The 26076-nt window shown below is 41.9% G+C and overlaps 1 protein-coding gene across 1 annotated transcript in view; it reads left to right on the forward strand.

The window, feature by feature from the left end:
• Positions 1-26076, forward strand: part of HMCN1 (hemicentin 1) — a gene marked incomplete at its 5' end in the record, with an annotated part of 164720 nt that overhangs the window by 45202 nt on the left and 93442 nt on the right. The window contains 13 exons of the mRNA XM_083867070.1: positions 2651-2771; positions 3246-3509; positions 3767-3911; positions 7494-7615; positions 11139-11414; positions 17978-18119; positions 18528-18655; positions 19363-19476; positions 20121-20279; positions 20925-21119; positions 21780-21878; positions 23280-23407; positions 25050-25194. Coding sequence (XP_083723196.1) covers positions 2651-2771; positions 3246-3509; positions 3767-3911; positions 7494-7615; positions 11139-11414; positions 17978-18119; positions 18528-18655; positions 19363-19476; positions 20121-20279; positions 20925-21119; positions 21780-21878; positions 23280-23407; positions 25050-25194 — 2038 coding nt within the window. The remainder of the gene's footprint in view (positions 1-2650; positions 2772-3245; positions 3510-3766; positions 3912-7493; positions 7616-11138; positions 11415-17977; positions 18120-18527; positions 18656-19362; positions 19477-20120; positions 20280-20924; positions 21120-21779; positions 21879-23279; positions 23408-25049; positions 25195-26076) is intronic.

Raw genomic sequence — 26076 nt, forward strand, 5'->3', positions numbered from 1 at the left:
TGCATTGTCCCTGCCCTGAGCACAGAGGTGCTTTGAAAAGGATCATTAATTCACACACAGCCCTGGGGGAAGCTGCTGATCCTGCTGCAGAACTGCAGCTACAAAAGCATGTTGAGCTCAGCAGCTCTGGGGAGAATTGTTTGAATGTCTGTCTAGGACTGGGGGCTTATCAAACGAGGGACAGGGACTTTTTCTATGGGCAAATAGTGATGGGACAAGAGGGAAAGGTTTTAAATTGCCAGAGGACAGGGTCAGATGGGCTATTGGGAAGGAATTGTTCTCTGTGAAGGTGGTGAGGCCTTGGCTCATGGTGCCCAGAGAAGCTGTGGCTGCCCCTGGATCTTGGAAGTGTCCAAGGCTGGGCTGGATGGGGCTTGGAGCACCCTGGAAGCTGTCCCTGCCCATGACAGGGGGTGGCACTGGGTGGGCTTTAGGGTTTCTTCCAATTCCATGATTCTGTGACCAAAAGTGCTGAAAACTCCAGTACAGAGACAACCTGCTGGGCTGTTAAAAAACTATAAAGGTTCTGGCCCTGCTGGACATGGTAACATTGGGTCCTGAGACCTTTTCCTACAGTCAGTGCCTTAGGATTCACTTCTGTCACTTGTTGAAGACTTCTCTAGGGTGAGGGATCAGTGCAGCGTCTAGTGCAGGGCAGAGGGACAGTGCAGGAAGAGCCCTGTGTGCTCCTGGCTGTGTGATGTGAGCTGAGCCATTGGTGTGTGGCAGCACCCAAGTGCTGGGGAGGAGCCTGCAGAGCCAACAGTCTCCTTGTGCCCAGGCTGCCACTGCTGGCATGCACTCCTGGCAGCAGGACAGCAGCCCTGCCAGGCCATCAGGCTGCTCCTGCAGGCAGGACCTGGGAGTTTTTTGGGGGTTGTAAGGGTTTTTTGCTTTTTTTTTTTTTCTAAGCTCAGTGTAATGCTGTCTCCAGCTCTATGGAGAACATGGGTAAAACATTCAAATTGATGGATTTTGGGTTAAAAAATAAATGAAGAAAAAATCTCTTGAATATGTAATTGAAGTATTTTAATCTAAATTTTATGACCAAGCTGGGTCATGCATTTCTTCATAGATACCTGTATTTTGGGCAATTTTTTGATGTTGTTTGGAAAGCATCATTCACAAATACCCATTTGCTCTTTTGATTATACTCATCCAACCTGGGAAGGGAAACACTATTGTGCAGTCTCTGTAATTCATGTTCAACTACAAATGATGAGAAGAGACCTAAAGATAAAAATTGGAAAACAGTCCTGTGTGATAAAATTAATTCCTGGGGTTTGCCTAAAGACCCTCAGCTCCTAGACATGACAGTGAGAGATGTGTTTATTGTTATTAGGAAATGGTAAAATTTTATAAGGTTATTCTGGCCTTAAAACTTCCAAATATCCAAAGGTCTGAGTAATTCATAAAAAGAAATGATTTCCCAGTATGTTTTTCTGTGGATTGTTTATTCGGCCTTAGTCACTGGCTTGGTTTATTTACACAAAGATTTTAAGACTTAGGTCTTAAGCTTTGTGAAAATTTTATTCACACCATAAACTCCTTATACAGATGCACCAAGCTATAAAAACAGAACTTTATCACTGAGTTTATCTAATGAAATTTTAACTGGCAATTAACGCTTGATACCTTAAGTTGTTTGGCACAATTAAATATTCCTTTATATTGTTAACAGCTGGCTTATATAAAAATGGCTTTAGTGGTGCTATTTCTGAGGTGAAAGGCTAACTAAATTGAAGGAAATATGTTGTTTTAATCAGATAGATATTGATTTGTCATAGTGTCTAATGCCTGTCCCAAGGTTGTTAGTTATAAGAAACAACTGTTTAATTTTATACTCACATGCAGCAGTGGTAGAGAGGGTTACTCTGGAGTAACCTCTCCTCCAGAGAGCTGCAGGAATTTGAGAATGGATTGGGTAAAACTCCAGGGAATGCTCAGTGGAAGTTTCCAGACACCTGAAGGGTGTAGAAATAGGTGAGGAGGAAAAGCCATGGGATCCTGTGTACCTTTGGCAAGTAGTACTTGACCTTTCTCTTCATAGAATCATAGGAATTGATTTGTCTTCTTGAAGATGAAAGACTTGCATCAAAGTCTCCCCAGAACATTAAGCTCAGGCTGTTGAAGGGTGATGGATGGGTGGGGGTTGTTCTGATTTGTTTTTTACTGATTGAAGCAAAATGACAAGGTAAAGGTACAAGGGTACAGACCAGAGGGGAGAGGTACCTGTGCACTGTCTGGGGAAGAGGTACTTGACTTCACTTGACTGGGGAAGAGAAGCACCTTTAATGCACAATTTTTTTTGTTGAGCTCTGATTCACTCACCATTTCCTAGTAGTTTGTAATGGTCAGGTCCTAACTCCCAGACCACTCCCATTGTTGGCACTGGCAGGTGGCAGGGAGTTGTTGATTTGTTGGTGTGATTTATTTCCAAGACAAACTGGCTCTCTTTGCTGACACCACAACTGTAGTGCCTGGCTGTGAAAGCAAAGCTTTTTCAAGGTGCTTCTCCTTACAACTTTAGCCGTGAGGCTGCTCTGTGTGCTACTGTTAAGTGTGCTGCAGTCAGTCCCTGGGCTCAGTGGCTGTCTCACCCTGTGTGCAGTCCCTGCAGTGCTGATGGCGTGTCCTGGCTGTTTTGCAGACCTCGAGCAGCGGGAGGCACTCTGTGCGCATCACGGGGCTCAGCACCATCGACTTCCGCACTGGCTTCTCCAGGAAGCCCACCTTGGACTTTAAAAAAACATCCAGCAGGCCAGTGCAAGGTTTGTTAACACTTTAGTCCATGTTAAACAGCTTCAGGCTCCCAAAACTGAGTAGAGCTCTATGATGAGCTTTGTGATATCTGTGGGTTGGTTCCTGGAAAGGCTTTCTATCTGGGTGACATAAATACAGATATTTTTAACTATGCTTCAAAATTGCAGTGGTGTTTCTGTTATTTTTGGAGCTTCAGAAAAAGGCCTTGGCCCAGGGGCATGGTGAGGAGTTAATAAAGAAGCTGCTATTTCAGAAACACCTGTTGGAAATCAGTAATTTAAACTCTCCCCAGCTGGGTCTCCTCACAGCTAATAAGCAGAGCTCAGCTCAGCACAATTTAGCTTTTCCCTACTCAGTAGGTAAGGACTGGAGCTGAATGCTGCATTCATGGGCTAGTGAGCCATGCAGATGGAATTTAATCTTTCATGTTTTAGTTATCTGTTTTCTTTAGCACTTAAAATAGCATGTTTCTGTTTTTCTAGGGATTCCTACCTTCATGCTGCTGAATACCACAGGGATCCTGCTTCCAGCTAGAGTAGACCGACTGGAACTTCTGAGTGTTACAGGGGAACTCCTTAAGACCTTGCCTGTGAAATACTATCCTGACAGAAAGCCCTACGGCCTATGGAATATTTCTGACTTCATTCCACCAGATGAAGCTTTTTTTGTTAAAATAACAGGCTATGACAAGGATGATTATCTTTTTCAGAGAGTTTCAAGTGTTTCGTTTTCTAGTATTACTCCTGGTAAGAGACTTTAACTAGAATTGACTGTTCATTTGTCTCATCTGAATCAGTTAAAATTGAGATCTTGTATGCTTTTATAAGTTATGCAAATACTTTCTGTGCTGTTTCTTTCTCCAGTTTTGTCTCTAGTTTATGATGGTCAGTACCTACCAAGTGGAGCTTTATCAGAAATTGAGCTTCCTTTTAATAAAAGGAGAGGATACCATGTGTGTTAGTAGCTGTTAATATACTTTCTGGGGAATGTTTTCTTTCTTCAGATGCCCCCAAAGTTACAATGCCCATGAAGACTCCAGGATATTATTTACAGCCAGGCTCTATTCCTTGCCATGTTGAAAGCCTTATACCTTTTACTCAGCGTTTTACTAAAAATGGAGTAAAACTGGGAGTGGATCAGTTCTTCAAGTAAGTACTGACCTTGCTTTTTTTTTTTTTGCTTTTTTTTTTTTAACTTACTTTTGTCACAATGCTACTTCATTTCCTATTTATAGCTTATAATTTCTGTTATTATTTACTGCTATGTGGTGTCTACTTCCTGCTACTTCCAGACTGTTATTTTTGGTGCTCTTCATCAGGAAAGCTGATGTATTTTTTGCAGATATTGATAATATTTATATATATAGAGATATATATCTATATATGATACATAGCGGAAAGTGTATGCTCTGTATATGTGATGGGATTTTTAAGGTTCTGGCCTAAATTCCCCTCAGATGTGTGCTCTGAAATTATGATAAACTGGGTCCAAAAGTCTATAAGGCAAATGGTTTTAATTTTTATTTTTTAAAGTTATGCAAAATCGGTAACTAGCTTTGTTTATTAAGCACACCCCTCACTCTGGCCCCAGTGATACGTAGACTGGGCATATATTAATTTGATTTTTAATGCCTTTCATGGATGCCCTGGAAGTATGCCTTATAACCTGCCCTAGAAACTTTCATCTTCAGCAAGTCTCTCAAAATAGCAAAATTTTATGTGGGATATACCAAAAGGCTCTTCAGATTTCTGTATAGAAAAAGAATTTTGTGCCCTTTCTCTGTAGGGTGAGAGAATAATAATAATAAAAAAGGTAATAAAATAGTTAAAATACTCATAAAGTGGCCCTTTTAATTCTGTTTGTTAAAACCAGAAGGGAGGTGTGCACTAGCAAACAGTGTCAGCAGCCTCCTGTGCAGCCTGAAGCAGCTCAGGAGCAGACTGAAGACTAAATTCGGCATTCCCCAGCAGGTACAGCATACCCAAGGAAGCACATCCCGCAGCTCCCTTGTGCATTGCTGGCAGTGGGAATTGCTGCAGCTTGGTGTGGTTTGGGTTTTAATGAGGTGCCACTGACGCATACTTGGGCTGCCATGTAATGTTTTCCATTCCTTAGGTATCAAACCCCACACTTCCCCTTGTTCTTCACACATCCAGCACCACTGCTTCGGCTGCGTTTTTCTTTTTTCTCTTATGGGGCTGTCATTATGAATTAATGTATCATCTAAGTTAATTTAACAAAACATAACTCAAGCCAAATATTGTTGGTCAAAGTTATATAGGATCTAATTGAGCTTGGCTTGTTTGCCTATCATTTGTAGTGAAGTTCCAGGCAGGGTTTGTCCAGCTTAGTAGTTCAGTGCAGATTTGAACTCTAGTGTTCCTCTGCATTGAATGAGTTTTGTTTTGGTGCCAAGATGTCTTTGCTCAACTGTTTTAATATTTTTTTCAAAATCTAAATGGTTTATGAGTTGAATATCATATTTCTATTGTGACAGTTGTCTATGCAAAAGTACCCTTAGAATCACTACAGGCTCAAGGTTCATGAGGAGAACAGACTTTGAAATTTGAGTCCTTTTTACTTTGGTACTGAGGTGCTATCAGTTACAATAATAATTCCTAATTTTAAATTAATAACATATGTTAGGAAGAAGAAATTTTTGTAAAATTGTAACAGCTTTGTTTTTCTACATTTCTGCATCCTGTGGTAGTGTAGTAAGAAAATTTGGATTTTGCTTAATATCCCAGTGCATTTTTGACCAGCCTGATATAGGAGGTCAAGAGCAGTAGCTGAGCACCTCATTCCAGTGGGGAATCAGGGGGAACTGAGCACTAAAGTGTCTTTACAATCCATTCTGTATCGTAAATAGCAGATCCCACCAATCCTGGGGAGATTAGAATCAGCAAAAGTAAGACTGAATTAAATTCTGACAAGAAAATAAGACTGAATTAAATTCTGACAAGAAAGGCAATTCATGTAGTTAATCAAAACAACAATCACAATAATTAAAAATTTCACTCATAATCAACTGATATTTGTGGTTGCTATTGAAGTCTAGTAAACCATGCAGAATATATTCCAAACCATGTGCTAGGAAGTAAAATTATAGGTTTCATTTCTCTCTGTGTGCCACAGCCTTCTGCTGGGGAGTTCCCAGCTGGGTCTGGAGCAGTGTGGTGGGGATGTCCAGGAGATGAATCTGACACAACCCAAGCACCACTGTGCTCTCTGCAGTGTCTGAGAACCAGGGCATCTTCTGGGCTTTGGACTTGGAATGTTTGTAGCTCCCCAGCTGCCCAGGCAGACAGCCCAATCAGCAGATTGCATGTACAGTAAAATGGAATTGGTAGGTAATGGTGGAGCTAGAAGGCTCTGAGTTATCCCATGACAAGTGCTGTGACTTGTGTGCAGTTACAGCTCCTAACCCAATGCCCATGTGTGGAGTAGATGCTCTGAGCTGTGTGTTAGTCCTTGCTGCCAGTGTTGGTTTGATTTTTTTAGATTTTTCTTTAATAGTTCACCACAGGTCTTTGTTTTTCCAAGCTGTTCCACCCCACTGGGCACATTTCCCTTTGTGCTTCTGTTCTCAAGGCTTCCATGTTTGACATCTGGTGTGTAGCACGAGTCAGGAAGGAAGCAGGATTGCCTAACCTCACTTTTAACATATTTTCCATGAAACAGAGGAGTTTTTCACTCATTATTTGGAAGAAACACCACCTTATTCTTCAGTGCTGGCAATTGCTGCCATGTCCATGTGCCAGCATTGCACTGGGAAATGTCATAGATTTGAAGTATGATATATTAGGTTATCTAGAGTAAGTATGAAGTAAGAAGGAACAAGTAGAAAGCCATTTAAGGTCACCATACACTGTTTTCATTAGTGTTGTGGTTGGATTGTCTGTCTAATGGTGCTACAGCATTGAACTTCCATGCATATTCCAAGTCTCTTGTTTCTTCTGTATCCTTTAAGGGCTGATAAATCAATCTATTCAGACAAACAAAGGGGTCATTAATGTAGTGTTTTCCTGTAATGTGGTAATGACTTCCCAAAGCTCTCATAGATATTTTTGTGCTTATCAGTTTTGTTTATGTGCCATAGCAACAGGCCATGGGGAGCACTGGGACACTGCAGAACCACTGGTTTGCTCATTTATGTTGTCCTCTGTGTGTCTGTAGCACCAGGAGTTTATAAAATGTGGTTTTGAATCATGAGAAACTGAAAATGTTTGTTTTGAAGCACATGTAAGCAGCCTATGTAGCTACAATTTTATTCCTTCTTGCTTTCACATTGTGTGTGATACCAGTATGGTGTTACTGCCCAGCAGCCTTGGCCTTGGTGGGATCTAGAGAAAACCTGCAGTGGTTCTCTGGATTCCTGTACCTGTGAGTTTGGGAAGCTCAGGTGGGAGAATGAGACCTTGCTGCCTTTGCTGGCATCAGGGAATGTGTCTTCTCAGGTGGTAAATACAACAGAGCACAAGCAGCTGAGGGAATGACAGCCCATACACTGCCTTTGGGTGTTGTTTGACTGCTGACTTGTTAAAGGTTTATTTTTTGATGTGCAAGTGGGACATTCTGCAGAATGTTATGAGAAAATATCATCCGTAAAGTGACATCCAGTTTGATTCTCTTAATAATTGTGAAACTCTCCTGTGTCTACAATCAGGAAACCAAGCTGGTGTAGCTCTTGGTTCCTTGAGGGATTCAGTGAGTGCCCTTTTCTCCTGCAGAGAATCATCCAGCATAAGCTGGGACATTGCCCAGGTGTCCGTGTCCGACGAGGGCTTCTATGAGTGCATGGCCAGCAGCACTGCGGGGACGGGACGCGCGCAGACCTTCCTCGATGTGTCAGGTGCGTCCCAGCCACCCTTCTGGGGTGAATTTCTTGGGATAGAATACTTCAGAAAAGCCCCTAGGGCCGATAAAATACATTCCCAGCTTAAAGTGTATTTTTGATTACTGTGGTTTTTCCTCATGCATGTCCACAAGTGAGCTGAGGTTTATTCAACAAACCTGTTTTAAATATCTAAGTTGGTTTGGGTTTAGTTCCTGCTATCAGTTGGACTTGCAGAATAGAACTGACCTGTGGAATCCAAAACTTAAATCCCAGATTTCGATTGTTCTCATTTTTATTTCACTTTGTAGCAGTTATATGTTGGCTTGATTGTATGCATGTGTTATCTGATAGACAATCAAGACAATTTGATTTGTGTTCAAATTTCTGCTTTTTTACAATACAAAATTCAGTAAATTGTTGAAAATCTCATCTATTGAATTTCTTAAAAGTGGTAATAAAGATGAGGAAGTAAAATGAATTAGGTAAAAACAGGGCTAATCACAAAGACAATTTTGAATAAACAGTAGGCTAATTTCTGTCTGTGGATGGATGGATGAGACCCCTGCCCATACTATAGCAGTTTTTGTCACTTAATTTTTCATAGTTGCAATGCAGACAGAGTGAGAGGGAAAATAATTTCTGGTTTGTAGCAAAGATCCACAACCTTGTGTTGGTGTTGATCAGATATGAGTCTTGAGGCAAGTGAAAGCTGTTGCTGGTGAGCTGGAAAAACACTGGAGCAGTTAATTTTCTGTGACAGGGAGGAATGGGAGAATTCAGAACAACATTTTCAACTCAAGGTTTCATTTGATGGCTTGAAGTTAAGTTGTCTTGCCTCTTTTCTCCTGCAGTAGCTACTCCAGATAAATTAAGATGGATTATGAGTCACAGAATCACAAAACAATTCAAGCTGGAGGGACCTTTGAAAGTCACCTAGTCCAATTCACAGCTCAAAGAGAATTAGCTTCTTTATGTTCTGATAAACATAAGCTTGATTATGTTTTTCAGGAACTTGTCCAATCAGTCTTTGAATGTCCCCAAGGGTAGAGATTTCACAAGTTCATGGGCAGCCTTCAGTGCTTAACTATCCCCACTAGGAAAATATTTTGTATGTCTGGTCAGAATTTCCCCTGCTGCATGTTATGAACAAAGACTCTCATCTTTTTTTTCCTCTCCTTTGCCCTGAGAACTCTCTAATTGTGCATTCCCTAAAACAACCCTGTAAGTAGCTGAAGAGAGTGGCTCCATAACCCTTCACATTCCCTTTTCCAGGCAAAGATGTGCCTTTCATTGTACTATGAGCGAATTCAAAGAAACCATTGTGATAACATTGATTTTGTGCAAGGCAAAATTTGTAGAGAAAGAGCTCTGTTGGACCAAGGGATGAATTTGAGGAGAAGAACATCCTTTTATTCATATAGAGTAGAGTAGAATGGAACAGTAACATCTGTGCTTACCCAAGTCCTGGTTCTAGAGCACTAGTTTATTATTTGGCCACAAAAATGCTTCAAGCAGAAAGGATATTCCCAGATGCTTGTTTCAAACCATGGCTTGGAGGGCAAGCAGTTGTGGGCATAAAGATTCTCAGTCTCAAAGTTGCAGCCATTCTCCTCATCAAAGAGAAACGTGAAAGAGAATTCTTTTTCTTGTGATGTTGGTAGCACTTGAAAGCCAAGAGTAATAAGGGGAAAAATCCCATATCCCCTCGTTTACAAAGGACAGGAGATAGCCTGGAACTGAGTCACTGTGTAAACATGACAGTTTGTTCTGTTCAGAGCCCTGCAGAGGATTAATGGGAGGGAGATGCTTTGAAATCCTTGTGTACAAATATTTGCAAAAAAATTACTTGAAATTTCTTCTTGAAGCAAAGTAAACAATCTTTTCAAGTGTTCTTGGTTTACCCAGCTGACAGACAGTATATCACAGATAATCCATTCTGGCAACTGCTGTGTGAAAGGTATTGGAGCTGTGCCAGTGTTTTCTCATTTCACAGAAAGCAAACACTTGAGTTTGACTTTGTTTTACTCCTATTAAATCTTTAAAATGTCAAATGGCTTGTTAGCTTGTGCAGCACCCTAACTGAAGGGCCAGTAAAGTGCTTGGGGGATGGCTGAGTGTGAGCACTGCTGTGGGAAGAGGCTGGGATAGTCTAAAACTTGTGTTCTCCCACTAGACTGGCAGTCAAAAGATGGGGATTCTAGTCCTGTACTGGCCTCATCTCCCCCCCCGAGTTTAGGTAACATATTTTATGATAAGCCTGTGGAAAGCAGTAGGAGATTTATTGTTTTTCCCAAACACCCCAAACCTAAAAGCATAGGGGAGAAACTTCATTCAGTAAGCAAGTGTAGCTTTTCCTGGCTCTCCTTTGCATGGGTTAAAGTCTGTGGATTTGGCAATGGGGCAGTTGCTGTTGGGACTGTGTTTATAGGGAGGCAGAGTTCACACCCAGCACACAATGCTGTGCAGGGATCCAGCATGGAGCTTGTGAACCCCATCTGAGACCCCCCAGGAGACCTTGAGGAGAAGGATTTATGGCTGGTTCTGAGTTTAGGAGTACCTTTAACCCTTAATAAATACAGTTTTGTTTTTTTATTCCCTCTCATCCTTGCTTTTTTTAGGATAGTTGTGTTTTAGTGTGTACTGATAAAGATTTGGTGTTGCTCTTACAGCTGTCTCATTTCTGCACAAGCATCCCTCTCAAAGTATTATTTATTGTGGAGTTTTCTTTATTCAGGAACCAGTCTGGGGAAAACCAAATAGAATATATGTGATATTTTTAATTGGAATGCATAAAGTCATAAATAATTTTCTTTCTTGAAATGTTTCCTCCTTGGTCAGTAATATCTCAAGGAGGAGCAGAATGACTGCTGCTATTTTAAGCATCTGTAGTTTCAAAGTTTAATTTCAGTAGAAAATTGATGCATCTGCTTTCTTCTGGGAGCATGATAGAACAGCACAGGTGGGTCAGGTAGAAAGCCAATAACAAATACTGGGCGTTACAACATAAAATATGTACAGGAATTTTTCTATATGCAATCTGTAAAAATCTACTGCATAGCTCAGATGCCACCAGGTGAGATCACACCTGGGGCAGAGATCATATTAGGGGAAGCTTGTGGTGGTCCTGTCTCCCTCCTATTGCTATGATACTGATTCCTTGTTGGCTGTGCTCAAAGAACACAGAGGTGCCTCTTCTCACACAGGATGTGATTTTTCATCCTACAGAATGCGGTAGTTTGGATCTAGACCAGGTGAGTCCTTGTGATGTGAGCACCTGGCAGGTAGCTCAGCATCAGAGAATAAGGTTGCTGCCCTGGGTTCTGTCCGTGGCTTCAGAATGGGAGAAGAAACCAAATATTAAACCCAAATTATTAAATAACTCAATTCATTAAATTTAATATTTAACCCCTAACCTATTAGATGAATAATTAAAATATTAGAAATGTTTTTTTGTTCTGTAGTGCGCCTACAGTTGTTTACCAAGAACACACAAATGCTGAAAGGTTGTCCCTCATGCCTTTTCTCTGGGTTCCCGCAGAGCCGCCGCCCGTGGTGCAGGTGCCCGGTAACGTGTCGGTGGCGCCGGGGGCGGCAGCGGTGCTGAGCTGCCTGGTGCTGAGCGCAGGGCCCTACAACCTGACGTGGCAGCGGCACGGGCGCGACGCCCGCCTGCTGGACCCGCCGCGCCTCCGCCTCCTGCCCAACCTGTCCCTGGAGCTGCGGCCGGCCCGGCTGTCGGACACGGGCAGCTACAGCTGCACCGCTGCCAACGAGGGCGGATCTGCCACGGCCTCTGTCTTCCTCACCGTGCAAGGTAACGATGGGATACCACGCCTGTGGTGAGCAGGCTGCCCACAACCTCCGACAGGCCCATCCCTGGATGTGTCTAAGGCTGGATGGAGCTCAGAGCAACCTGGGATAGTGGGAGGTGTCCCAGCCCATGGCAGGGGGTGGAACTGGGAGGAGCTTTAATATCCCTTCCAACCTAAACCATGGTGTGATTTAATGAAAAATCAGTCAGATCTAAAAAAGGCAGCATGAGTGATGTTGCAGCAGCCCTCTTGTTAGAGGGTAGAAATGAGCCGAGACACAGACTTCTTTTTTATCACAGCATGAAAAGGGTCCTGGTTTATTCCTCCTTACAGCTCAGCCATCCTGACTCCAACCATTCACTGACTCTGGCTGCAGCAGCTCCTGCTGTAGACTCCCCTTGCAGCCTCTGACTGGTGATTATTTCCTGCTGAACTCTGGCTGCAGGGATTGGTGTGCAGCCTGTGACTGCAGCTTTTACCTGGCCAGACTGTGACTGCAGGTTCCAACAACAGGCTCTGACTGCACACCCAGACTGACCTCACAGCAGTGATTCTCTCTCCTCAGGATCCTTCTTCTCCATGATCCTCTTGTTTCCTCTTCCTCAAGGTTCCTCCTCCTCCATGAGCTATCCCACTCCCTTTTATCACTCTTATCTTTATTGGATATATTTGTTAGTCATCAGGGGGGAGGCTGAATTGGGTAATTAACACAGCTGGTACTTAACAGGGAGGAGGTCACCTGCATTCCCCTCTACAGTGAGACCAAACAAATGTAGGTCTGGGCTTTTGCTGTATACCAGAAACAAGTTTATAAGAAAAAAAATAAATAAATGCAATAATTGGTATTGGAGCAAATACCTTTAAAATTTTGAAGTACTGCAGGATTTTTATTTTTTTTTCTATTTGCCTTGATTGTGTGGAGGTTTGAGCCTTTGTTCTTTGGTGCCTGTCTCTGGGTGAGGAGAGACAGAACTCAAAATCTTATAGAAAGGAAATGATTCTGTCACTTGTAGGTGATTCCAACAGATTTCTGCTTGCGATGCTGCTGGACTGGGCCACGTTCTGGGAATAGGGGTTGCATTCATTCATTAACTTTTCTGCTTTAATTCTAGTAATATGTTAGCTAATGGAAAAATTATGGAAAACTTACTGAAAAAAGAAATTTTGAATGGAATAGCTTGACCTAAGGTGCTCCAAAACAGAGGTCAAAAGTGGAGTTGTAACACTTATTAAAGGGATGTTGTTTTTTCAATATTGGTTACCAAGGTAAAATAAGTAGATGTGGAACCACTTGTGTAGGGTCTAGTACAAAATACAGAGGAGTATAAAGTATATAGAGTGAAGTGTGTTTTTTCAATATCTGTTTGAATTACCCTTAGATTGCTACAGCAGAGTTTAACTTAATTTCTAACTAACTTAGATTTCTCTAACCTAAAGTTTTAACAAAACTGAAAGGAAAAATGCAATGAAAAAACCTCAAATGCTGTGCATTTGGAAAACCTAGTTTTGAATTGTATGGAATTTTTCCATCAAGACACTCATTCAAGCATGTCAAAGGCATCAAGAGAAGTGCCTCTCTTCCTGGGATTTAGGTTTTCCTCCCTAATGTCTGTAGCTCAGCTGGGAGTTTAATACAACTCAAAATTGCTTCTGGTGGTTTTTTCTTGTAAAGCTGAAGAAATTTTACTGCTGTCACAACAGAATATCGAGTTTCAAATCACTTATATATGTAGAATGATTGTATCAGATAGTTGGGAATTACATTTTGGCTGGTCCTGGTAGTGCTGACAGCTTTCAAACATGTTTGAGAGAACCCTCTTGGGCAGTGCAGACAGCCTTAGCTGAAAGTGTGAGTCAAGTTTTCTTTATTTTTTGTAAAGGATGCTTAGAACAGAGTAAGTACGTAGGAAACACTAAGCTGCAGCTGAATTCAGTCTTCTGCTGTAGTGTCTGCCTCTTCTGTTTGGAAAAAGTGATCTACTGCCAGCCTTCCCAATGGCTGCATGCAGGAGCTGAATGGTGTCTGAAGGCTTTGCAAGTACTGTTACTTGTGATCATTTTAATTTACCCAGACAAAATGATTTCCATCGGATTTCTGGGGGCACTCAGTGTGTGATTGTCATGTACAACTTGGGGTGCTTGTTAGGGCTTGGAGTAGTTTTCAAAAAACAGTTTTTACTTGGCAGCAAATAGTAGAGGGTGGCCAGATGTAAAAGCTACAGTTTTATGAGCTTGTCATTGTTAAAATGCCAAAGAGGGAAATTTGAAATCTTGTTAATTGGTGGAGATGGGTCTGTGCTTTGTGTAGATGTAAGTAACTCAGAATGTCAAATTAAATTCATCCTGAAGCCCTTTATTATTGTTGGACCAGCTCCATGTAGATCTCTGAATTTCAGATCATAAGAGAATAAACACTGCTTTCATCCCCATTTTCTCTCTAGGGGGGAGTTAAGGCAGAGAACAAATGCTTGTGGCTCTAAAAATAACCCAGCATCTGCTTTTCCTGCTGAAGGGGGATGTAGTAAACCCTTGTTTTGAAAGTGGTGGGTTTGATGCTGCTGTTTGTGAAAGGGAATATTCATGCAACTCCCATGCCAGCAGCTGTGCAAATACAGCCTGGAGTCTTCATGGGGCTTTGTGCCCCAGTTGTGAGCTCTGTGCTCAGGAGAACACTGTCCCCAGCCTCTCACTGCTCCCCACAACGGGGACACGGGTAAGGCACAGGCCTGTGTGAAACCTGGGCCTCTCTGAAGGCTGGGGGTACTGCCCAGAGCATTCTGGAAGGTCCTAGAATGCACTTTGATAAATGCCAAGGAGTCTTGTTGCCCACTGAGTGCTGGGACTAAAAAGTATGTGCTCACATTTGGAGTTGTGAAATAGTGGCTATGTAGTGTGAGTTGCTCAAGTCCTCCCATCAGATAGGTCTTGTATGGAAACATAAATGAATTTATGAGGGGATTCCTTACTTTTTGTGGTGCCTAGAGGAGTATATTGCAGCTATATGAGGCTGGAGATTGGCCAGCAGTGTGAAACATTTGTGATCCTGTGCATTTTTCAATGTTTTTCGCTGATGACTGAAATTCCATGAACATTTAAAACTTTGTTTCTGGTTTTGCTATAGCCTGGTAGGTGAAATATTATTTAGCTATTTGCAAATTTTTTCAGCTCAATTAATATAGCATAAAAAATAAAATAAAAAAATAGCCCAGGAGACAGCATGTGTGACTTGGCTCAACAAAGCAATGCTGATACTCAAGTACATCCCAGGCAGGAGCAGAAACCAGGTCTGGATGAACACAGTGGGGCTTTCAGCATGAGTGTACTGGTATTTGGAAGAATTCCAGGGAAGGGACTGCCCAGATGGATAAAGGAGAATTACCTTCTTGGAATTACTCAGAATTTATTCTGCTCTTTTCTCTGAAAAGATACAATACAGAAATAAATATCCTGATCTTTCAGATTTCTCTTTAACTGATGGTGTGAATATTGCTCACTTAGGTCTGTGGATCCACATTGTGATAATGGGCAGAGAGGAACTGGTTATACTGCTCTGCAGTCTTAAAACACTGTGGAAGTGGGGAAGGGAATTAAACTGAAGTATTACTGCTTCAGTTGCTATTCCAAATTCAAAGTTAATTAAATGCAAGATGTCTGTGCTAAAGAATGAAAAGCAGTTTAGGGCCTTCTGTGCTTCTCTCTAGGCTGTTTTTGGGAGCTATCTGAGGTTTGGAGCAACTTGGTCTGGTGGATGGTATCTCTGCGCATAGAGGGGGATAGAGTAAATAATCTTTAAGGTCCCTTCCAAGCCAAACCATTCTGTGATTCTGTTTCTTTACTTGCAACATATGGGTGCCCCTCTGCAGACTACCAGGACAAGGGTTGCTACAGGACAGCACACCCTGCACCTTGGTGGGCATGAGAAGGGATTGGAAAGGGGATCACTGGAAATTTGGTAGCTAAGGCAACTGGCAAGTAAATAAGGCAAGATCATGTGTGAAGATGATATTACTTTTTAATTAAGTTCACTTAGTTGGTGCCAGAAAAGCAGAATATTATGACTGGCTGATAGATGCTGAAGGCTTTTTTGTTTATCCCTCTTGAATGTTTTGATCTGTCTTTATGCTATACAACTCTGGTCTCAGCTTGCTGTCCAAACAGGAACCTTTGTCACAGCTTTTCTGTTTATGTGCAACTTTTCTGCTTATCTTTAATTTGACTTGTAAATAAAAGCATAAAATTTAATTGAATATTAATTCATAGAATTTTAGAATGGTCCATAAAGCCCATTTCATTCTATGGGCAGGGACACCTTCCACTGTCCCAGGTTGCTTCAAGCCCCATCCAATCTGGCCTTGGACACTTCCAGGGATCCAGGGGCAGCCACAGCTTCTCTGGGCACCCTGTGCCAGGGCCTGCCCACCCTCACAGGGAACAATTCCCTCCCAGTATCCCATCTGACCCTCCCCCCTGGCAGTGGGAAGCCATTCCTCTTCTTTCCTGTCCCTCCATCCCTTGTCCCAAGTCCCTCTCCAACTCTCCTGGGGCCCCTCTAGGCACTGGAAAGGGCTCTGACATCTCCCTGGAACCTTTTCTTCTCCAAGTGAACACTCCCAGCTCACCCAGCCTGGCTCCAGAGCAGAGGGACTCCAGCCATGGTAGCATCTCCATGGCCTCCTCTGGACTCACTCCACTGGCTCCACATCCTTCTGATGTTGGAGGCGCAGAGCTGGAGGCAGCTCTGCAGGTGTGGTCTCTTGAGAAGCTTTACACATCATCTGTGTTGTTTAAAGGTTTCATTGTGCAGCCTTGAATGAGATGGATGCTGTAAGGAGCTTGTGCTTCTCCTTTGACCTACAAATCTTCACCTCTGAGATACACAGAACAAAGCAAAGTAAATTAAATAGACGTGACATATGAGAAAGTCCCTCTTGGGTACCTGCCTGGTCCCTGGCATTTGGGCAAGAAAACAAGATGGTTAATTGTTGGCAAATGGGGCCTCACTGATTCTAGTCAGTATCTTGATTATTACAGCTGTGTACATTGACTTTTTTCTAATAATTTTATTACAAATATAATACAAGTTAAAAATTCTTTCATCTTCTGCTCACCTGATGATATATGAAAATACTGGCATGGACAATAGTGTATTGCCAAAGCATGATCTGTAAATTGCCATCAGAGTCAGTTTCCTAGTCCCAACAGGAGTGGAGACCTTCCTGTGACCAGAGCATGTAGAGTACCCCCAGCATCTCTTGGCAGGATTTCAAAACAAATAAAAATAGCTGAGCCAGCTGTGTGCATCATGGAGCACTCGGGGACAGTTGTGTCACATAGAGCCATTTCTGGCCCCTTCCTGCCCACTTGTGCTGTGTGCTGGCTCTAACACACACTGCTCCTGAGCAGCCACTGAAACGTGTCAAGTGTCTCCTGGGTCAGTGGAATGGGGCAATTCCCACTGGAGCTGAGAAAGAAGGGCTATGCAGAGCAGCCCTAAATGTGAGGTACCTCTGGGTTCCACTTGTTCAGCCTCTTGGACTCTCATGAACAGGAGAGTTTGGCTTAGGCTTTGTCCTGTGGTGTTGTCCAGGAATTTTTATCAGTACAGAGTGGTGAGCAAAAGGCAAAGCTCCAAACATGAGGATTGGTACTACTTATTTCATAGCAGCCACTTTGACATCTCAACTAACTTTTTATCCATGGGTAGGGATCTTCTTCTTGGCACTGTGAGACAAAGTCATACATACTGTAGAAAGTGTCTGTTGCCCAAGTGAACTGCTTTGGTGGTCGTTTTTTACTGAGGAAATCTGTCTAGGGATTACGGAATCACAGAGTTGTTTGTTGGAGACACCTTAAAGCCCATTCAGTGCCACCCTCTGCCATGCGCAGGGACACTTTCCACTATCCCTGGCTGCTCTCCAAGCCCTGACCAAGCTGACCTTGGACACTTCCAGGGATGGGGAGTCCACAACCTCTCTAGGCTACAAATTAATGAATTCTGTTGAGTTTACAGCTGCTTTTCTAGTGAAAACACCCCTGAACTCCATAACATCCTTTACAATTGTTAACACTGCAGATTCACTTCTCTTCCACTTGTGTGTCTGCACACATACTGTGACTTTCATTCTTATCCCTCAGGTTACATTCTGACAATTGTCCTCCCTGAAGGTTTGTGGCCTTTAGTGTCCAGTAGTCAGAATAAATTTCATAGAATCACAGAATGGTGTGTGTTGGAAGGGACCTTAAAGCTCATTTTGTTCTGATCCCGGTGATGGGCAGGGACACCTTCCATGTTGCTCATTGTCTAGTGTTTGTCAAAATTGGCTCTGTTGCTGCTTTTTAAACCCCATCTCAGGAAGGCAAATACCTGAATTCTCTGCTAATGCCTCTTACAAGGGTGGTTTAGTCTGAGACTGATTGACTATGCCAGTGGAAACAAGTGGGCTCTGACCTTCATTGGGTTGCTTTCTCACCATGGAGCTATTTGAAAATGGGAATGAAGTCCTTATTGTAACCTGTGTTTTCTAACAAGGCATTTTTAATTGTTGTTTTTAATTTCTTTTGGTAGAACCTCCAAGGCTTGTAATTTCACCCAAGAACCAGACTTTTACAGAAGGTTCTGAAGTGTCCATCAGGTGTTCTGCCACAGGTTACCCAAAGCCAACAATTGTGTGGACACTCAACGATATGTTTATCATTGGCTCCAGCAGGTGGGACTTGAAGTTGTCTCCATTTTTTCCAATATGATATGAGAGAAAGAAGGTTTGAATAGTGCCAAAATAATTCTACTACTTCTGCAGAAGTCTGTGAGTTTTGGAAGTAGTACCTCAATCTTTGCAAGTACCTCATTTCTAACAGAGGCACTTTAGTTCTCTTCTCTTCTCCAGTTTGTTGTTTTTTGTTGGTTTTTTTTTTTTTTTTTTTTACAAGATTAATTTATGTACTTTTCGCAACATGTAGTGCTAGATATAATATTACTGATAGTGTTTATCGTGAGGAAAAAAGCCCTAGAAACACCTGTTTATAAACCATCTGCTCATGCTGCTGTGGCTGCTTGGAGTGTGGATATAACCATTGTTCTTTCTAATAATTTTGCTTGGTCCTCTGTGTGTTCTCAGGTACAGAATGACCCCAGAAGGCACCTTAATCATAAGAAAGGCAATTCCCAGAGATGCAGGAATTTATGGTTGTTTGGCAAGTAATTCAGCTGGGACAGAGAAACAGACATCCATCCTCACATACATCGGTAAGCAAGAAAAACAATTAGAAGTGAAATTAGAACAATTAGTAGTGCAATTAGAAAAATAAACTAATTCATTGTCAGGGAAGAGAAGCTGTTGAAATGAGTAGAACCCTGCAGAGCATACTGGTAGAAATTTCAAAAGACTCAGAAGATGTTTTGAACAGCTCACAAACGTCCCTTTTGTTTTCTGTTCAAACTTGAGCATTATTGTTAGGTAGTATTTGGAACTTGATGCTCTTTCTAAAAAGAAAGCTTTTTAGGTTAAAAAACCTCCTAAAATAAGGTCTTACTATGGGATAGACTGGGAAACCTGAGTGTGTCTTTGGAAAAGCGACTGTTTCTGTATCAAAACACATCAAAATGTTTTAAAGTATTGATGGAAGAGTATTAAACAGTTTCATGACCAACTGGCTGGAGGAGGAGAATGACTCTTCATGTTTGTGCTTTCTGATTGTATTTAATTTTGTACTTTTTCTGATTTTGTCCTTCTATTTTCTGTACATTCTGCATATGATTCAGATGCTCTTGAGCAGACTTTACTTTTCCTTGCTTCCCAGTGTTTATCTTTCACTTTTAAGTCTGTTTGACTTGTAATGCAAATATTCTTCCACATAACAAGAGAAAATTAGAGTCTTTCATGGTTTATATCTTAAAAATTACCTATACTTTTGGTGAAGAGCTCATTTTTTTCTGTCTTGTTTCTTTTTTAGAGGCCCCAACATTGACAGTAGTTCAGAGTGAAATTCTGGTTGGTCTTGGAGACACGACTGTTATGGAGTGTAAAACAACTGGAATCCCACCCCCCCAAGTGAAATGGTTTAAAGGTGTGCTCATTGCTTGGTGATTGTCATTTATTTAGCAGCAATATTTAGAACAATTTTCTGGAAGTTACTTCATTTCTCTCAAGGGCATTATGTTGTATTCAACCAGTGACAGACCTGTGAAATTCTCTAAATCTCGAAGAAATGACATTGACCTCTATGGCTTGAATTCCTGCTTCTGTTTAAATGTAGTGAATTAACACACTGTAGCATAATTGATAATAATAGTAAAACAAAGCTAAGCCTCCTGCCTGCTTAAATAAGGTTTGTTCTTTGAGAAAATATTTAGTTTTATGCTACGAAAATCACAAAACATTCTTCTGTAGCTTTTTTTGTTCTGTTTTCATGTAGCCTCTAATTAGAGAAGGAGAAATACAACCTGACACACTATCCTAAAGCTGATCTCTGCCCAGAGGTACTTGGGTTTGTATTGGTCATGTGGAACCAATAAATAAAAAGGGATGTATTTAATGTAGTAATGAACTTTTCCTCTCAGCTGAGTGGGAGTCAGAGTTCTTATCTGCTGAATTCATACACGTGTTGTGAACTAACTCAAACTTGGACACTGTTTTGTTGGGATAATTTTGATAAATATAGGCATATATTTGATATAAACACTTGTATTACCTTTTTCTATCTGGACTTAGGTGACTTAGAGTTGAGGGCATCAGCATTTCTCATTATTGATATTCACCGGGGTCTTTTGAGGATCCAGGAAACACAAGACCTGGATGCTGGTGACTACACATGTGTGGCCACCAACGAGGCAGGGAGAGCTGCTGGCAAGATAACTCTGGATGTTGGCTGTAAGTAGTTCAGACCTGCATGGGGTGCACTCAGATTGCAGAGTTTCTGTACTGGTCAGGGAGTGGGGCCTTGGCTCCCTGAGCCTTTCTAACAGATCTGTGTGTGCTGGGAGCACCTTTTGATGGTGTTGGCTAAGCAGTTTTCTTGTCCCATTTGGACTCCAGCTTGGAATCACGGAATGGTTTGGGTTGGAAGGAGCCTTAAAGCCCATCTGTTTCCAGCCCAGTCTTACTTCTTTTGCAGAGTATAAAAGTTATGGGGAAAAAGAGAGACACAGGAAGAGGAAGCTGTTCAAACCTCAACCTAGTAAAATTCTCAGAGAATTAATTGCACAAACTTGAGTTACTATGTGAGGTTATTGTCATTTAGCCTTTCCTCTCCTCTTCCTAATTTTTTCCATCTGCCTGTGGCCTGACACATTGCATCCTATTAAATGTTTCTGCCAGGCACATCTCTTTCTGAACTAATGGCACTGTTTGCAGAAGACAAGGAATTTGGCAACACTGATACTTAAGGTGTTTCTAGAGTTGGGAAAGCTAGAAGAAAACCTATGCACAGTGGGACATAAATGGAGGTTATCAGTGGTGTAGAGAATGGGATTGCTGTGTTCCAGTGGTCACTTTCTGTGTGTGCTCTCTCCCCAGCTCCCCCTGTTTTCACACAGGAGCCGAGTGACGAATCCGCGGATCTGGGCTCCAACGTGACTCTCCTGTGCTACGTACAGGGCTACCCTGAGCCCAGGGTCACCTGGAGGAGGCTGGATGGGGCTCCCCTCTTCTCCCGGCCCCTGGCACTCAGCTCCAGCAGCCAGCTCAGGACAGGGGCTCTGGCCATCCAGAGTAGGTAGACTCAGCCTTCAAACAACAGAATTCCACAAGGAACTAAGACATTTGCAAGGCCTTTAAGTTACTACATGACTCTATTAAATTAACTATGTAAAAAGACTGGATTTTTATCACAGATTGTGTTGGTGATACTGATGTCATTGCTGTTGACATGCAGTTAATTTTGCTGTGAGCTTGTGAATTCAGTTGTGTTTGGTCATTAGCTTCGCTCTTCTTCATGCAAATTATTATATCTTTGTTGAAATACATGTGGTTATTTACTATGGTCTCTGATTCTGAGTAGCATGAATTTTCATTTTTGGGTTTGTTTTGTTTTTTTTTGTAGAGAATTGGTTTCAAACTCAGTGTTTTAGATTGGTCCTAATTTGGATAATAATCAAAAACTTTGTGAGTGGTTTTGTGATGTTGATTATTTTGGAGCATTTCAGTCACTCTTATGCTAAGCGATTTTATTCTGTTTTCCTAATTAGCTTTTAATTCCTTTCTGTATTTTCATTGCTTCTGGTCACTGATGGAAAGGAATGCTCTGTTTCAAGCTGAGTGTTTTAAGGTGGGAGAGACAAGGACATGGTGTCCATGTGGAGAGGGTGGGACAAGCTGTCCATGTGTCATTTAATTTCAAATGCTGCAGTCAGTTTTTTTCTCCCCCTGTAGATCTGTGGGTCAGTGATGAAGGGACTTATGTCTGTGAAGCTGAGAACCAGTTTGGAAGGATTCAGTCCCGGCCAGCCACAGTCACAGTGACAGGACTGGGTAAGAGCAGTGCATGGCACTGGGAGCTGTTGGTGTTTGGGCAGCAGACAGGATGCCAGGGGGTTGTGTCCATACATGCTGACCTATCTGTGGGGTGTATTTATGTGTCATCCATACAAACTGAGTTAGAAAACGTTTGCATGGAATGTTGTAATTGATTTCAGTGGTTTTTGCTTGTTAGAACTTTTTTTTTTACTGGTTGCACTAACTGGAATTAGTGGCACCTGCACTTCTAGCTTGGACTATAAAGAAGTGATTTAAACCATTTTTTTTTTTCTTAATCCCAAAGTAAATTTATTGAGGAATCAAAAATCACCATAATGATGAATACTAATGATGGGATTCCTGCCATTTAATTAATCTTATAAAAACAACAAAAAAGGCAGCAATGAATGTGGTTGTGTCACTGTTGAGATAAGTGAGAAGGAACCTTGGCGATCCAAGAAAATAATAAATGTCTGGCCTTGACCACAGAATCCCACAATGGTTTGGGTTGGAAGGGACATTAAAGTCCATCCAGTGTCACCCCTGCCATGGGCAGGGACACCTTCCACTATCCCAGGTTGCTCCAAGCCCCATCCAACCTGGCCTTGGACACTTCCAGGGATCCAGGGGCAGCCACAGCTTCTCTGGGCACCCTGTGCCAGGGCCTCCCCACCCTCACAGGGAAAAATGCCTTCCCAATAGCCTGTCTAAACCTATTCTCTTTCAAATATCCATGCTGTTAGAGGCTTGGTTGTTATCTCAGTTTGACATCTGGCAATAAAAGGAAAAATAATGCAATGGAATGTGTACATCTGCATGAGGATAAGAGCAGAGCCTCTCTGCCATCAAAGAAAGCATTTATTATCTTCAAACTTACTGCAAGAGCAGTAATACTGGCAGAGTTTCATAGACATGGTTTTACCTGTTTAAAAGTATTATTTAATGCCCAGTACATAATTTCTCAGCCATGTGCCCAGGCATATTTGCTGTTGGTTTTTCACGGAATGTGCACATTTTCTGCTGGGCTGTGGCCTCTCCTCTGATACTTCACAATTTTATACCCATTGGAAATTACAATTTACTTTTTGTCCTCTCCAAACCTACTACTTCTGTTCTTCAGTATTTTGCCCAAGTAAGGAAAAATGATACATCAACTTGGTGCCAGGGGAACACAAGTTCCCAGGGAAGCCCTTGATTGGATCCAGTTTCAGCTGGACAACATTTTCCATTTGTTGCCATTCCTTAGGCTAAGGATCCCTGTTTGTGTATTTCCTCAGCTTTCCATGCCTCCTGTGCTACCCCACCTCTCCATTTGTTTCTCTTTTTTTCATGTCTTCAATTTAATACTAATTTAATATTTTACATGAATATATAAAAATTCCTATTAATTTCTTCTTGTTCTTCCTTTTGTTCAAGTCACTCCTCTGATTGGAGCAAGCCCAGCCACAGCCAATGTCATTGAGGGCCAGCAGCTCACTTTGCCTTGTGTTCTGCTCGCTGGGAACCCCATTCCAGACAGGAGGTGGATTAAAAACAATGTGGTGGTAAGACTGCTTTGTTTCCTGTGAGATTTATTGGCAGAGGAAAGCTACAAGTGACATCTCAAGGCATGATAACAGCTTGATTTAATTTACAAAAGTTAAAAGTGATCACTGCCCATGCCAGGAAATTTCTGACCCTGAAGTACAGATGAACGAATAGGAGATGGCAGTGGGGGATGTGGAGGTCTTGAAAAGAACTTGGAACCAAAGTATTTGTGAATTATCCTTTTATCTTCCATTTTGCTTGCTTTCAAAGGAGTTTTATGCATTTTTGTAGCTCATGAACTTCAGCCTTGGACTCTGAATATGGGAATGCTAGTGGAATATGCCTGCTAGAATTACAAAAGTGGGTTTTTTAAAATAAAGGCACCAGAGAATTTCTGTAGATTTAGGATGTGTTAACATCTTGCCTTTTCCTGTTGCTGATGGACTGAGGTAAATACCAGTATCCCTGTTCCATGTCCTCCTTTCCTGGTGATGCTCTACTCAGAGCATGAATGAGTGTGTTTTCTTTCCCCCTTGGAACATATCATTGCCAGTTTATACTTCCTGCAGAAACAACTAGGTGTCTTTATGGTCCCTTCCAACCCAAACCACTGAGAGGTTCTAGAAAGGTGCTGTACACACCACACCTGGGTTGGTTGTGTGAATGAAACTTCAGTTCTTTAATACTAAAATTTCTGACTTTAACCTATGGAGCTGCTTTTTATCTTTGTTGCTAATTTCTCTGTAAGACCCTTTCTGCACAACTGGAATTAAAATATTGTAGCAAAATGCCTAATTTATTGTCACAAAACAGAACCTGGTACTGCCTGACCCCTGTTCAGGTTTCCTGCTCAGTTTTGGAATGTCTGGGAATCATTGGCTTTTCCTTAGGCTGTGGAAGGAGCACAGACTGTAAGCTCTGTGAGAAATACTGGCAGGATCCTCCTTGTTGAGTTGCTAATTCCTCTCTCTGGTAGTGCTGGTTTCCTGTCATTGTAAACTGCTGGGAAAAGCTGTGCTCCAAGGAAAGTGTTGGAGTAAGTTATATTTAGAGAAGAATTCAGCTGCTTCTGAGTGTAACTGGAACAGATTTGCTTTCTAGCAACCCTTTATGAGGGAGGGCTATGCTGCCAAGCTCAGGGTGTTTGATGTTGCTGTAGGATATATAACTCTTCAAGGGTTACTCCTTGGTGATAGTTACAATTCTCTTTCATAACAGTTTGCTTCAGAGCTGATCTATTTGATGGATATGGAAGTTAGAGGGTTTTGATAACTGTGAAGGAAAATAATCTACTTGTGGAAGAAGAACAAGTCGTTGCACTTATTACTGGAATAACCAATAAAAATGCAGTGAAATAATTGCACTGAATTTGGATTTCCTTCATTAAAAGCAGGAGTGGCAGCACAGGATGTACTGTGGCAGAGTGGCTCTTGCAGTTCTTACTCTCATCTCAGCAGTAAATACGAGGTGCTACTAAAACTCTTAAGTTAAATCAGCTTTGTATGAAAGATGGAAAATAGGAGAAGCTCTAGTAAAACTCTCCAGGAACACATAACTTCTAAGAATGAGACACAGTCAAGTAAAGCCACACTGCAATCCCAAAATGAGCACTGTCAGGATGTATTTTCCCAGTGAAAGGTTCCATCTCTCCTTTGGCAGCTGGTTTCCACTCCGTACGTGAGCGTGCGCAGCGATGGCAGCCTGCACCTGGAGCGGGTTCGGCTGCAGGACGGGGGGGATTACACCTGCATGGCCAGCAGTGTGGCGGGCACCACCAACAGCACCACCACTGTCCACGTCTTTGGTGAGCAGCAGCATGGCCTTGGTGCTGGGGGGTGAGGAGGGGCAGCCCCGACCATGGCAGCTTTCACTGCACTTATACCAACTTCCTGCATTTTCTCTCCTGTCACGGTGCTGCTTTGTAAAGTAACTCGGGGGAGATTGGATCCATTGCACTGAGTGATCAAGATCTGAGTGATCAAGACTGTTTTGCAAGTAAAATGGAATAAAACTATTTTGTGTTCACAAAAGATCCTCATTCAAAGGCGATCTTCATCTGGTTTAATTAACAAACAGGTGCAAGTGGGAGTTTGCTGGAATACTATGAGAAGTGCTATCTGAATGTTTCATAACTGGAGTAAGGAAGCACAGCTCATGGGAGAATTAGAATGAAAGAAAATGAATTATGAGTTTGGTAAAAGTCATTATTTGTTTGCTGTTTTTGGTGTCGTCCCCATTCTCCTCCCCCTTATTTTTTCTCTTTAATTAAAAAAACTCCACTGACAGCAAGACAAAGTGTTAGCATGCTGGTAACCCATCTGTGTTTCAGCTGAGCATATTTGTGTTAACTGCGAGGCCACAATCACATCATGGTTTCTCATGTGTTAAATTTTCTCACATGTTAAATTAATCATGGGAGATTTATTTTAAGCTTTACTGAAGATGCTGAAACCTCCTTTTAAATAAAGAATGACTATAAATTTTTAGTATAGGCAAGTACTGTAAGATCTTCCATGTCAACTATTTTTTTTATTGTTTCAGAGCTTGAGAACAAAAGGGAATATCTTCTTATGTGTTTAGAAATATCTAAGTTTTGGTATTGCACCCTTAAATCTTACCTTATTTTTTCTGTTAATTCAAAGGCAGCTCAACTGAACGAGGGAATTCAGGTTTTTGTTGTCTCCTG

The sequence above is a fragment of the Zosterops lateralis genome (assembly GCF_965231275.1).
Source record: "Zosterops lateralis genome assembly, chromosome: 9".
Classification (NCBI taxonomy): domain Eukaryota; kingdom Metazoa; phylum Chordata; class Aves; order Passeriformes; family Zosteropidae; genus Zosterops; species Zosterops lateralis.